Below are 15,359 nucleotides of genomic sequence, written 5' to 3'. Positions count from 1 at the left end.
GAGTAAGTAAGGGACGCCAACCAAGTAGGCGCACATCTCCTCCTGTTTGGGGTGATTGACAGTGCACAAGAACACATGCAATTAAGAGGCTGGAAAGAGAAGACTGAAGGAGAAGTCAAGGGACGAGGGAGTTTCAGCGAGCAGAAGTCTGTCCACGGAATTGGGCTGCAGGGTCCGGGAAGATGAGGACCTGGGAAAGCCCACACGTGGCCTTTGCACAGGCACTTCTGGTAATGAGATCAAGAGGCAAACCGCTGAGGATGGAGAGAAAGAGGGAAAGCAGAGCACTAGAAGCAACAACAATAAACTCCTGAAACATTTCTTTTGAAAAACTGTGTAGTAAACAAGAAGAGGAGGACAATTCAGGAAGCTGCAGAGCAAAGAAAGGGTTTGTTCCGCCTCATAGGCTGGATCAGCAGCGCAGCTCTACGTGAGAAGGAAAGACAGACATATATGTCTTGCAGCGTGGAGTGTGCAGCGAAGACAGCGTGAGTGAGTGAAGGAGACACTCAAGACACAAACTGCAAGAACTGATCATGGGAAGAGCAAACACAAGAGGGGATGGGGACCAGGATGGGGGACGAGATGTTAGACGGAGGAACTGGACAGGCACTGGTGGTAGCCTGGGGCTAGACTCTCGCGGGGGAACCGGCACTGCTGATGGTGTGCGACGTACGAGGACTGGCCCAGGCTCTAGACACCTCCCCCCACCATCCCACCACCTGGGAGCTCACACATTACGACCCCCGTGACTCAGTTACTTCAGCTAGAACATGGATATCACGGTGTGTGCCGGGGCCACAGCAAGTGCTCTGCAAACATTAGCTGCTACACTTACCATCACCAACCCAAGAAGCAGCACGACATAATGGGAAAGAAAAAATTCTTGGGTTTTCGCTCTTGGTTTTATCATATGACCGTTCAGAATCTGAATTCTCTCATCAGTAGAAATGGGGAACTATCTCATAGAGTTGTTCGAAGGGTTGATGGGGATAATCATGTAAAAGGTACCACACACCCCTAAGAGAACACCACCAGCAGCCCCATCCTGGCCCAAGCATGAATCTGAATCAGTACCCATTTTATCACTGCAGGAAGACCATTTTCTCCTCCTTCTAGTAATCCTACTTTGACCCACACATAAAATACTGGGAAGAGAGCTCTGCCTGCAAGGAAGGAAGGGAGAGGGTCAGGAATGGCTCCACCGCCCACTGCTGCCCTCGGCTGGGTGAGCCCTGGACAGCAGCGGGGAGGGCACACGGTGGGGGCTGGCGGAGGTGCGCGGGGGACTGGAAAACATGGTGAGCAGTTAGGAAGCCTTACTGTGGCCACAGGCCGGAGGACTCAACCCAGCCCTGCCTGCAACAAAGCAATGGACGCTGTCAGCCTCCTGCCGTGGCTCCACCTTCTGCTTCTATCTGGCCTGTCTCAGTGGAGGGGACGAGGTGTTAGTTACCCAGAACCTATAAAATGGAGACTAGGTAACTTTCTTGGCTCTTCTGTTTATGCTGGATTGAATGTGAAATAGGCAAACGACTTTGGGATTCATACCCCGCCACAACAACAGGGGTAACAGAAAATGAGAGGTCAAGGCCATTACTCAGACTAGTTCCTGTTCTAAGAAATAATACCTGAAATGGGCAAATTCAAAGATCTCAATTTTCAACGGAGGGGTGAAATTACTGTCATTGTTTAAGCAATGCATAAATAAAAATTACCAACTTTAGATGCTAAAGACACCTTATTTATATAAAAGACAAGATGATTTATTTTATCTCAAAACCAACCAACACAGTAATTCTGCTGCCTGGTGTCTTTAAAAGAAATGGCATCAAAATACACGAGGAGATAGAAACAGACATTTGTACACACCCATACACCCCTTATTTACAAATACTGGACCAACTGAACAATGTCCAAAGACACGAGTGGCAAAACCCACATGCCCCGATACCCAGCCCGGGCTCCGGAGCTGAGCACAGCCTCCTCGATATTCCACTCCATGCATGGCTGTTCAAATTTAACCAAAATTAGATTGAATAAAAGCTCCTCAGTCACAATACCACACTTCCAGTGCCCATCAGCTATGTGTGGCCAGAAGCAACTGGGTTAGTGCAGACACAGAACATCTGCACACTGCAGGAAGCTGGACTCGACAGCACTGCAACAAACCATAAAAGTATTTCCCCTGATTTCTGAGAAAAGGAAGAGGAAGTTAGAGCAACGGGTGAGTGAACAGCACGGAAATCCACTTGAACGCCATGGAAATCCACTTGGATGCGCCTAAGGCTGCAGAATGCACTGCTCTTATCCAAAGAAGGTAGAAAGCCGTCCTTCGATGTGAACTGGTACCCTTCTGGTGTCAGATCCAAACCAACCGATGGCCAAATATTAAAATGGCCCATATACTAAAAACAACTTATTCTTCATATGGCTTAATTACTTTCTCAACTTTACACTTATCACAGTGGGTGGGACATAAATCAAAAGATCCTCAAAAAGAAAATTATTTCAGTGGTAAGTAAACAAGGTGGCTTGAAGCTGTAAACCATCATCAAAATTAAATTCTGGCCACACTCTTGTGCCGAGGGCGACAGCAGGTACGTGAAGCAACCATGAAGAGGTGTTCTTCTTTATCGCTCCCAGGCCGCGTGAGCCCAGGTCCCTGCCCACCTCCTCAGCCCCTCCGAGCCCTCACCCCTCTCGGCAGGAACACTCTCTCCGAAGGGCCAGCTCCTTCTCCTTCAGGCCTTAGCTCAGCAGCCCCCTAGGAGAACCAGCCCCTACTGCCCGCCCCTGTGCTGGCTGTCACTGTGCTTTTGTTTCCTTCTCAGGAGATAGCAAGACTTGTGGTGACATACCTGTGTATTGTCTGCCCTGCTAGACTGAGCACCACAGAGGCAGGAATCACGTCAGCTGTACTGACTACCGCACACCCAGGGCCCAGCACAGTGGCGGCAGACTCAGGGCATCTTTGTTGAATGAATAAAGGTTGACAGTGGTAACTATCTTCTGCTCTAATGGTATGTATGTGGGTATGTGTGTGTTTTAATTTGTATTAAAGTAATACACACACATGATTTTTAAATCCCGTAACAGACGGGGTCTTCTGATTTTACAGGTGCCCTGCCCCATCCCTCTTAAGGCGACTATTTGTTATCGTTCTGTTTTCAGTTGTGGTGGTTACCTCCAAACTTGCCTTGGTATGCTTTCATCACTTGCAGTGGACGTCAGTTATTCTGTCTGCTCCCCTTACCTTCCTACTGGAAAGTAACCGTTTCTCCCAAAGGAATGCTGTCCAGCCTCTCACCCAGCCCAGGCTGGCCAGAGCACCCAGGGCTCACGAGTCCCTCACAGGACTCCCACAGGGGCTGAGACCAGAGGCCATCCTTTCTGCCATGGGGAAGGAGCCCCACAGAAAACAAAGCCAACACAGTAAAAGAGCTGAGACGTGGAAATACACGCTGCGGCAACAGAATTAAACACACCAGAGGCAGTCACACCCAAAGAGAGCACCTACCCCCGCACTTCCAGGACTCAAACCACCTCCAGATTTGCTTCATATTTGGACCATGACTTCCTTGCTGTTTGTTTTTCCTAGAGATTAGAATTGCCTTTCATTTTTCTTGCTGAGAAAAGAAGGATATGCCTATAACTAGCAAGACATTCCTTTTGAAAACACTCATTCCTGTTGAAAAACACTGACTGTCCTAAGGCGGGCTGGTTGCTTCCTATGCTTGCTACGTGGCTGGGATCTTGTGACTTCTCTCTTGAGTGCACTGTTTTTTTTAATCCAAAATCGTATGTAAAGGTAACAAAAACATTTTGACTTTCCAAATCTTTAAAACAGGAGGAAGCACCCAGGTTTACTGTTTTCATCAGCACAACGTCTTCAAAGGCACACTGAGCGGAGCAGAGCTCACAATGGGCAGCACCTCCTTACATCCTGAGAGTGTGCAGGGCAGGGCAGGGGATATACAGATGCTCTAATAAGACTAGTGTGATGTACCTACCAGACTTGAAGATGTGGATCAGACACATGAGCAGCGTGCCTAGCTCTTGGCAGTAGAAAGTATGCTGCTGTTCACTCATTTCCACTCTTAGCTGTTTTGTAACAATGTCCTCTAAAAGGATGCCAACCAGTTGTAGCAGAAACCTTCAAAGAAAGGGAGGAGGGTGACAGTGAAGTAGGTGCCTATTGCGGAGCACTTCTGGGAGGCACACACGTGAAAGTAATATACACAGTAGATATGGGTAGGGTAAAAATGCAAGTACAGTGAAGTGTTCAATGTCAGCCCTCTGGATTAAGTCACTTTACCTCTCTGCGTATCACTTTCCTCACTAATGAGATGGCAGGAATCATACCACCTTTAAAGGACTGTCAGGAGGGTAAAATGACCTGCAGTGTTTCTTCAAAACTTTATAAACCATAAAGTAGGCGGATAACCCACCACAGGAATTTAATGTATCCTCCACTTTAGCCCCTTGCTTAAATGTAACAGCAGGAGCCACAGGCTGCCTTGCTGAACCTGCGGACAAACGGGTGTCGTGCAGTTTCACTGGATTTATCTCCACAAACACAATGGCGCCCCAGGCCCTGATGACCAACCAAGGGCAGCTACATGGACATTACGGTGGACCCGGCAGGAAGGAGCACGTTTTCAGGAACTGTGCTTCCTGGACACGCTCTACGAGGTATACGTCAGCGTGCACCCCGAATCCAGCAAAGGTGAATACACACTTGTCTACACAACAAGCCTTTTCAGTGCCTGAGTTGTGATCGGCACCCTCAAGGAGCTTCCCAAGAACTGGTAAGGGCAGATGTGATTTGATGCCACAAGTACACCCAGGGGAGCACAGTACAAGCGTTCCACCCTGGCGGGGAAGGGGATTTTACTACTGACAGTGTTTAGGGTGGCCAGCACCCGGTGGGAATAAACATAAGACTGACTTTTAGTGGGTTTTCCTAGGTTTTCAAATTCTCTGCAGGCAACCACGCCCTTATCGCCTGCACCCACCCGCTACCACCGTGCAGTCTTAACGAGGGTCTGATTCAGGATGTGACAGAGCCTGCAGACAGGCATGACCAAGGGCCACAGGTGAGGCTGGGCAAAGAAAACACACCGACACAGACTCAACCCACCTCGCAGAGCTGAAGCGAGACTCAGTGATCCCAAACACCGCACGACGGCCTGAGGACATGGACTAGCGGAAGGCTCAGATTTAGAGCATACCTGGAAAATGTTTCTTCTGGCAAATTCTTCGTTTGTCTCCCTTCACTGTGTTCTTCCAGTACTGAATTACTGTCCCCATCTCTTAACCTATTAATTGTCGGACAGCAGAGTAAATATGGAGAGAAGGAAAGCTCCTGAATACGAGAAAGAACAATATCTTCAGTTGACTGGGAAATCAGAACCCTCAAAATGGCTAGGATTCCGGATATCCATAGTTGAACAGTGCTCACAGATGCCTAAAGGAAGGAAAATAAGTAAGTTATAGCTAAAGAAAAAAGAGGATTAAGTTTTTCCTGATTGCCAATTTCATTTATGAAAATCACCCTGATTTTACATTTCCACCAATAAGTCTGTCTCATTGGTTCTCAAAGTGTGGTCCCAGACAAGCAGCATCAGTACCATCTGGGAACCTGTTTAAAATGCAAATACTAAGGCTCCACCCTGGCCCCAGCAGAAACCCCCAGGTGCCCACACAGTGGTGAACCCAAGATGCCATCAGGAGGCGGGATACTCACCAGGGTATCTGGGGTGACGAACATACTCCGTAAAAGCATGTCCACGGGACGGAGGGAGGAAGGGGCCAAAATCTCAAATAACGTATTTAACACTCCAAGTGCTTCGTGAGAATCAATGTGAATCTGTTGCAATTAAACGTCACAGATGTTTCCCCGTAAGCCAACTGAAATGCCAACTTTTATACCTCACATCAGTTGTCTCAAGGTCAAATGACCTTGACCATGCATCATTCCCACCCCCACATTTAAATACATTTTAACTTCAGTAGTGAACCAAGTAAACGTTTTTTAGAACAACACTGTAACACAGCTGTATTTTTTCCACGATGGAAATCTTTGCATTTAGATTTTTATTAAATAAACCACAGATGCTTTGTGTAAAAAATTCAAATATGTAAAAGTATGAAAAATATCAACTGAAACCTCACCACCCTGACCCAGTCACCATCCACACTTCAGGAACCAGCCTCTCTCGCATCTCTTTACACACATGTAATGTACCTAAATGGGTTTCATACACACTGTATCTTTTTTCTTTCTTTACTGGCACCCCATCCCTACCCCACTATGTAGTAACAAATGTTAGCAAATTAGTGTATTTCTCATTAACTTTCTCCACATTCCTATACGTGTAGTGAGATTTTTGTTTAAGTTGTTTTGAAAAATCATGTTATAAATGTCTCTGCTTTTTTCCATTAAAAATATAATGGAGAACTCCGAAGGCAACAGGTTTTAAAACCTAACATTTTTAAAATTTTGTTGGCCTCTCCGTGCGGCATGCAGGATCTTAGTTCCCCACCCAGGGATTGAACCTGGCCCCCCCAGCAATGGAAGGGCAGAGTATTAACCACTGGACCGGCAGGGAAATCCTCCTAACATTATTTTTAAAGGTTGCAAAATATTCCAAATTAAGTCTCTACCACAGTACATTCAATCACTCCCCTACTGATGATTTTCATCACTACTAACGAGTGTGTATACACACAGTAACATCTCCACAGAGGGCAATTTTCTCAAGGTGCAGGTCTGAGCCCTGCCTGGCGTGGAGCCGCCCCTCTGCGGTGGGAAGAAGCCTCTTCCTGGGGCCCACCCACCGGCTATGACCCTCTGGCTATGACCTGTCAGCTACGCGGCCACGGAGCCCTGGGTCTGGTGGTGCTCAGGGACGCCACGACGGCACAGCCGCCTGTCCTGCAGAGGCAGTTCCCCTCTGCTCTTGCCCTCGGGGTGGACACTGGCCCTCGTCCCCCCCAGCTTGGCCGGCTGCCGCCACGTCTCTCCCTCTCTCCTCCTGCTCTCTCACCAGCACATGCTGGCTGGGCTTCTGTTCCCTCCGCTCCACCAAAGCCACTCCCCAGGGACCTGCATGCGGCCAACTGCGGGTCAGTTCCCAGGGCCCGTCTGCTTGGCTCGGCAGCAGCTCCCAGCGATCAGTCCTTCCTCCGGGAAACACCTCTTCTTCTCGGTTGTAAGAACACCACGCCGCCTGCTCCTGCCTGTCTCGTCCATGGGCCCCCTCGCCTCCCGAGGCTCGGCCTTCTCCCACTGCCCAGCTACCCAGGGCCCCGCAGCGACCTCGTCCACCCTCAGGCCTGCCCTCCAGTTCTCACCCCAAAGGCCTCCTCCAGCCTCCCGGGCGCCACCAGGTGTCCCAAACAAACACATCCAAACCAGGCTCTGACCTCCTCCCGAAACCCGCTCCTTCCATGGTCCCCCCAAAGCCATCACGCTACAGCCACCTGCCCGCCCCTCCTCTCACATCCCTCACCCCACCTAAGCCGTCAGCAAAGCTCACTGGTTCTGCGTCCGAGCTGTGTCCAGCAGACGCCCCTTCTCGCCTCTTCGCTCCCACCCCTGGTCCACACAGGCCCTGAGCCACGAGTGGCTCTCCCTACAACCCCGCCGCCTGTTCAACTCTCAAGTTCACCCTGACCCCCTTCGTACCAAGCCCTCCGAGGGCTCCCCTAGTCCTCCACCCGGAGAGCTCTTCCCCAGGTATCTGCTCGGCTCATCCCTCACCTCCTTCAAGTCCCCGCAGATGTCACCCATTCAACACTGTCACCCCCAGCCGACACACCTCCCCTCCCTCCAGGACGCTCATCTGACATTTTATACACTTCACTAGTTTACACCCCTCTGCTGTCTCCCCACCCCGTTCCAACTAAACACTCACTCTGAGAGCGCCCGCTTCCCTAGCCGGGCCAACCCAGATGAACAAACAGGCATCTGCTGACTGTACCCAAAGTGCTTCAGACCCAGAGCTCTGCCAGCAGCTGGGACGGTTTCCTGGGGGGACCGTCCTCAGCGCGTCCCTGCTGCCTGGTTCCCAGGGTGGCGCAGCACCCGGAGCACGGCGTCCTGCCCTCGACGCCGGGGGTTGGGGGGACGGGGGGTGGGGGCAGAAGTGGTTCAGAAGGCATGCGACTACTGGGCTCCATCCTACACACACAGCCAAACCAGTGCCGTCCACTGCGCTTGTGGAAACCACTGGCTGCATCATTTGACCACAGAAATCTTGATTAAATGACAGATAACTGGCAACTTACTTTATACATGATAAGGAAAAACACTCCCCTACAGAGCAAACAGAAGACGTTTGACTGAGCAGAATGAGGGAGACAGGGTGTAAGCAGGAAAGGACGCAGCCCTGGAGGCACTTCCCAAGGGCGCCTTGGGACCCAGGGGACGTCTCTACCTCTGGCCTCACACTCGTCCAGATGGCACCAGTAACGACCATAAAATGTACCCACCATGATCCGACGAAAAGCCCACCACAAGCGCCCACCTCTCACGAGCATCTTCACCCACTTCCATGGTGCCACAGTGACCCCACACGCGGGGGGAGGGGGACAAACCTGTTGCCTGGCCAACATCGGGAGGATGATGTCGGCTACCTGCCGAGACAGCCGCTTCCACTTGTCCTCGCTCTCCTTGTGGCACTGCTGCAGGACCAGGATGAACATCTCCAACACCTGCACAGAGGGAACGGCTGGAAGACACTCGGACCCCAGCCCACGTGCCCCCAGGAGGGCCAACACAGCCCTGGCCCCGGGACACGCAGGAGGACCACGGCACTGTCATCTCTACGGCTTTACAAGACTCACAACCAGAGGAAAGGCACAAAAGGAAAGCCAAACTCATCTCAGCCTTTGGCAAGACACAAGCACAGCCTTGACTAAACTGTTGTGCAGACACCTCTGGCTTTTGTGTGTATTAACATCTCTGCAAAGGTCACCTTCTACTGAGGACACCATACTTCAGAAGAGTTGGCCTTGGGTGAGCACGAGTTTGTTAGTGATCCCTTCTAAACAGAGACCCCTAAAAGCCTGTTTTGGTGAACACGGTCTCCCTGGCACACGACCACCGTGAAAATGCTGCCAGGAAGGCTTCCAGAACGACAGCAGACACGAGGAGCTCCTGCAAAGCTGAAAATGCTTATCACCCGCCTGTTCGCAGAAAAGCCTGCAGCCCGATCTATGAACGTACTGGCCAGGCTGAGCCCGTTCCCTGGAAAGCCGCCCGGCCGCCTCCACAGCTACCTCTCCCTTCGAGAGGCACTTCGGGCAGCACTTGCGGGACAGCAGCCACTCTGCACTCATCCCGACTCTCCTAACCCAAGACCCGCCCTCTCCGTTCCGTAAACCAGGCCGGGAGCTCTGGGGACGCTGTGCTGGCTGAGCTGCCCTCCAGGCCTCCCACTAAACTGCATGCTTGCCAAGAGCCGGTTATTGGTTCTCAAACCTCTTTATGGTAGTCGTACTTTTTATTGTAATTACGGGATTTAATTAAACACTAAGCATTTAATTAAACATTACCTAGATTAACCAAAATGAGAATGCACAAAGAAAGTGTTTCTATGAGAAAATCTTACGATTTTATAAAGATTCAAAGACAAATAGCTAAAAAGAATTACCAAAATAAGTGAGGGCTAGGCAACTGTACCAGCTACAGAAGAGAATTCATTAAAAAGCGAGACTTCTGTTTTCAGACTGCCTCACACACCACCTGAAATTCCTACTCCACCTTAAGGAAAACGAAGCCAGAAATCAGCACTAAGAAAAAGACTCTGGCCCTCCCTCAACATAGAGGTAAATAAATGTACAAATAAAGTCATTAAATTATTTCACGTTTTTTAAAAAATCATTCTTTAGAACGCTACCATTTTGATCGACACTGTTGACTGGTATTTGATCCTCATTTTGGAAAAGAGGGCCTCCACCATGTTTACCGCCTTGAACGACCTTGTGACCGTCAGCCAGGCCACACTGCCTTAAAGACAGACACCACCAAGCCTTATGTCCCCCTGCGTCTTCCCGCCCGAGAGCCCAGGGCTGGCACAAAGCCACACTCACTGACAGCAGACAGCGGCCACGTGGCATTTCCTCCTGTCCCTGCAGGGACAAGGAAGGGTCAGTGACCACCCCACACCTCCTCTTACCTGATGGTACTGGATGAGTCTCAGTAACATTGACACCACCACCTCTTTCTGGGTTTCGAGCTCTTTTCCTGCATCAGCTTTATTGGTTCCTCTTAAAACGAAGAGGTCATGGACTATAGGCTGCAGGGCTGGTATGGCTGTAGGCACAAAAGGGCCCACTAAGAAGGAAGTATGTGACAGATGCATTCGGAAGACAGCACTAACACCTCCAAATTATTTTCAAGAAATAAAGAAAACCCTGACCCATACTTGGCTTTGTGATAAGAGATAAATTAAGGTTATCAATGAGTGCCGTGAAATTACCTGTATACCATCCTGGAAGGCCATGGGTCTTCCTCTGACACTTGATAATGTTGTGAAATTTTTTAAAAACAAAAAAACAAAAAACTAGGGTTTCTGTGACATAACATTATTTCTGACACAAAGAGACACAAATTCAAAAGTCAAATTCAAAATAATAAAACCTAACTAACCAAAATAGCAACATTCTATCCTCATGCATAATCTACTTAAAGATTTACCTGAAGAGAGAACAAATGCTTTTTCAATGGAAAACATTTAGTCAAAGTATTAGATTTCTATACTGTTTCAAGCAATTAAAGTCACTCTCTCAAATGTGTTTTCCCCCAAGTCGTGTCTTTCTCCAAAAGAGCAAAGTAAATTATTTTGCCTCACACCACCACTTGAATAAACTAAGAAAGGCCTTTCATTGAGAAGGATCAGCCCAGTCATGTCACCAAGATTACTGAAAGGCACACTCTCTCACCCTCAGTGACGCACACACACACGACACACTTGATGAGTTTTCTACAGACAACCAGGCTTCCCAGTAGAGAGCAGGGTGGTCTGGCTGCCCATCAATTTTCTATCCAAAGACCCTCTGATCTGGGAAACCTCAGTCATCCCTCTATTTGCCGTTTGCACTTTCAACTCTATCCAGTGACCCCAAGTCCATACGGGCAGTCATGTACCCCTGTGCTGAGGCATGGATTTGAGCCCTAGCAAGGCCATGGCTAAGGTGACCATCTTGCTAGTGTGGAAATGGTGATTGCCGAGCCCCTCCACACCCCCGGCACCACGGCTCGCTGGTCACCCTACTGCAGTATGCGGAATGGGGACCCTGGGTGCAGCAGCCAGCCGAGGTCTTGGGAGGTACCCCAATCACAGTTCAAAAGCCTACAGATTCCTGACGATGGAGCCAGAGAGGAGTCAGTAGGAAGTGCAGTTTAAAAAGTGCAAAAAAAGATTCACAGCTCCTTCCTAAACCACACCACCTCATTCCACAGGTGGGAAGGAGGCTGCCTGAGCAGCTGACTGTTGCCTGTGGACCTCACTTAACCTGCTATGAAATAACCCGGCAAAACAGAAGGCCCTGAATCAAGGCCAAACTATATCTTCTAATACCACTGGACGAGAAATCCCATGTCCTTACAGAAGCTGGACTTTAAAATTCTTTGTTTCACACGGATAGACAAGAGTATTTATGTCAGACTCTATGTGCACCTTAGATTACCTCACTGTCTGTGTTTACCTAAGTGGATCATACACTCCTGGGAGTAAAGAGTGTGCTCTCTCCTTTTTGTAAACATCTCTAACCAGAGTGCACATGCGCACGCGTACACACGCACAGCCTACAGAGCACTGGGCAGCTGTCCACACAGGTGGAAGGTGGTGTCAGCACATGATGACCACTGAAGACCACAGTGAAAGGCTGTCCCGTTACCGTGTGTCACAGCTTTCCTCCCGCTGGCCATGATGCCGTCACAGAGCTGGATGATTTTAGGAATTCCAATGATCTGTTTTGAGTGATAGCGTTCATAAGATAGTAATACCAGGAAGAAAAAGACGTTTGGAATAATTGCCTCTGACTCCCTAGAAACAAAAACATCCATTTAGATGCTTCCTTTTAAAGTGAAGAAACGTAATCAATATAAACAGCATGAAATTACTCTCGATTCAGAGTTGAGAGAGCACATGTGAGAAAACGGAAGAGCACGAGGGGGGATGAGCGGGCACTGAGCTAAAGGACCCTCGGGACCCAGTTTAGTCCAGCTGACGTCCCCCTGTGTTCCCGGCTTGGGGTGGGGCCAGCACGTCCTCTGGGGCGCCTGGGCTAAGTGAGGGCCTGGAGAAGGCGCCCAACAGCAGAAAAAGTAACTGACACCCAAAGGAGAAAAAGTAACCTCGAATCACATGGTCGAGAACAAGAAACTGGGCCTCCAGACCCAGGGGACTCTCAGAACACTTTCCTCTGCACTATGTTTCCCTAACTACTTATCAGTTAGTTCAGAAACTGAAGAATTTTAATTTTCTATAATTATACTTATAGGAGGAAGTATTCAAACCTAATAGTCTAGCAAAGAAAAACTGCAATTAATATAAATACAGTGCATAATAATTACCTTTATTAAAGACAACTGCATTCAAAAACTGTCTTCTCTAAGATTAGAAAAATTAGTGCTCTATCAAATGAGATTTCATTTAGAAAACTATTATAAATGCTTTGAAATATGAAATGAAAACTGACAACACATGTGATTATCAGACGCAGAACTACTTCTCAACGCGTCTTGAGATACTTATTCATTAATTTTTAGAAGAAACAAAAATCCACAGCATGTTAATCAGATTTCCATTAAAAATAATGCTTAGCAAAAATGCCTAACAATCTTTTAAGATAAATGCTCATCCTACATGTAGGGAATTCCCTGGCGGTCCAGTGGTTAAGACTCCATGCTTCCACTGCAGGGAGCACGGGTTCGATCCCTGGTCGGGGGAACTGAGATCCCGTATGCCGTGCAGTGCGGCAAATAACATAACATAATATAAAATTACATGTAATTATGTAACAAGGACAAGAAATCTAAAATAACAAAACGCTATTACCTGAACTGGCCTACTTCAATGTATTCAAACTGCTTCAGCACAAATCCAATAAACACCTACAGGCAGAAAAATAAAATTTTTACATCAATAATTAAAATGTGCAAACTAGGTTATTTTTCTTCATACTCATTTGTATAAACCTTTAACAAGTTTCCTGACAGTAAATTCGTTTGTGTACAAGAATTCAAACGTATTCTACTGTCACAGACTAGATGAATTTCAAGACACTTCCAGAAATCCCTCTAAACACATTTACTGAACACTGAGGTGAAACCTGTTGGGAAACACAGATGATGAATTCCAGGAGCCACCAGGCAGCACCCAAAAGGCACACGAGCAGGCCTCATTCGCTCCAGCTCATGGCAAGCCGCACAGCACGGATTTCCTGAAACTGGCTTAGGAATAAAGATGCCCAAGTGAGTCCAACTTCTCCCCCCGCCCCAACATTCAAAGGAGCTGGGTACCGAGGGGTGCGGAGGGGAGGGTGGCCTTGAGAAGCAGAGGCAGGACTTCACAACTGGCTTACAGCCAGTTCTGTGTCACGTTCCAAGTGCCCAAATTCACTCTCCAACCTGAAGCATGGAGCTTATCTCCAGTTTCCTCCTCGCCCCCGGGTGTGATACAGACACACAGCAGGTGCTCAGTAAATCACTATCTGAACTGAGTTAAATCACTTGCCTGTTCTATTGATAGTTTTCTATCCTTGTTCATAAAAACCGTCAAGGTACTGAACCCTAAGAATTGGGGGGAAAGGGTGCTGAGTGACAGAAACAAACCGGAACAAACGTGGGGCGAGAGTACCCATGGCAAGAAAACCTAACACCACCAAGTAAGAGGCAGAAAGTGCTGGGCTCGCGGTGAGGCCCGCGCGTCAGACCACCCGTGCGCGTGTGCGTGCGCGTGCACAGAGACGAGCACAGCACGGAATTCTCTCTCGACGCTTACGTATCAGATGGGGACTTTAGAAAGATAGAAGAAAGCAACAAAAATCATTCCGTTTTGGAGAAGCGCTCTGTGTAGAATGACTAAAGACAGAATTTGATAAAGGCCTGTCTGACCAGGGTATGGCCGAGTGGGGAGCTGTGCTCTTTCTCTGTCCACTGACAGCAGCCCCAGCAGAGACCGACCACCACCTGAGCGAATCAGTTTCCTCCCACAACGAGTCAGAAGGGGGAAACCGAGAAAGGCGGCCCGTGTCCTGATGAGAGTGCAGCCAGCCCGGGCTGTGCTCTCCCCTGGAGCAGGTGCTGGGGAAGCCCTGGGAGGCCCCACCTTCCCAGGCTCCCCTCGCATGCCCGCGCCTGCCTCCCTCTCGGCCACGGCTGCCCCCCACTTCAGGTGAGGGCCTCTCCCCACCCAAGCCCCTGCATCAGAGCACGGGAACCGTCCCGCAGTGAGCGTCGTCCCCAAGGAAGGAAACGGCTCTTTGGATGATTTTCCTCGGAGAACCAGAGCAGAGGGCGGGACAATGAAAATGCTGGGTCAAAACAGAGCCCCTGCCCCAAGCCCGCTCTCATCAGGTGACCCCCCAACACCACCTGTGGGGAAACGAGCGTCCTGAATGTGTTTGCTCGCTTCTCCTGGTGAGTTTCTCAAGGTGCGTGGCTGGTGGGTGGTTAGAGACCAGTCTCTGCTAGGGCTGCCGTCAGTGGACAGAGAAAGAACACAGCTCTCCACTCAACCGTACACTGGTCAGACAGGCCTTTATCAAATTCTCTCTTCAGTCATGCCACATAGAGCCCTTCTCCAAAACGGAGTGATTTTTGTTGCTTTCTTCTATCTTTCTAAAGTCCCCATCTGATACGTAAGCGTCAAGAGAGGATCATCTCAACAACAATGCTACACCACAGATACAGTGGTGTCTAGAAGGGAATGGAGAATTGCAGTATTTCCTATCTCATAGGAAAGTAGCGCCAAATCACAGCCCAACAATGACAGTCACATCTTGACGACCTAAAGGCAACTTTCTTTGCAGTGAACTTGGCTGGCATGACGCTTGCTTTAAGAGAATTCGCATCACAAAATGATACAGCTTTCCAGAGTTGTACCCGCCAGAGGAAGGCGTGGCAGGGAGGTCTCACTTGGTGGAAGCAAGCACAGACACTCAGGGCCGGCTCAGACAGCCGCCATGCGGGGACCCAGGGGCCAGGGGTCAGCCACTGCCCAACAGATCACATTCCCTTTTAAATAGGTGAGCTAACTTTAGATCGCTTGAAATTGATCTTCCTTGATAAGCTGTTTAAAATAAGACTCTGGATCCTGCAAAAATGTCCCCCCAACAGTAAA

General features: G+C 49.0%; 1 protein-coding gene across 1 annotated transcript in view; it reads right to left on the bottom strand.

Moving 5' to 3' along the window:
- HTT (huntingtin) overlaps positions 1 to 15,359 on the bottom strand; it is a gene marked incomplete at its 5' end in the record, with an annotated part of 136,361 nt that overhangs the window by 45,008 nt on the left and 75,994 nt on the right. Inside the window, 7 exons of the mRNA XM_079712430.1 lie at positions 4,014 to 4,156; positions 5,235 to 5,470; positions 5,750 to 5,872; positions 8,605 to 8,721; positions 10,188 to 10,324; positions 11,911 to 12,059; positions 13,074 to 13,129. Of these exons, the coding sequence (XP_079568556.1) occupies positions 4,014 to 4,156; positions 5,235 to 5,470; positions 5,750 to 5,872; positions 8,605 to 8,721; positions 10,188 to 10,324; positions 11,911 to 12,059; positions 13,074 to 13,129 (961 nt within the window). The remainder of the gene's footprint in view (positions 1 to 4,013; positions 4,157 to 5,234; positions 5,471 to 5,749; positions 5,873 to 8,604; positions 8,722 to 10,187; positions 10,325 to 11,910; positions 12,060 to 13,073; positions 13,130 to 15,359) is intronic.

The sequence above is a fragment of the Hyperoodon ampullatus genome (genome assembly GCF_949752795.1).
Source record: "Hyperoodon ampullatus genome assembly, chromosome: 1".
Lineage (NCBI taxonomy): Eukaryota > Metazoa > Chordata > Mammalia > Artiodactyla > Ziphiidae > Hyperoodon > Hyperoodon ampullatus.
This window is presented reverse-complemented; position numbering and strand designations above follow the sequence as displayed.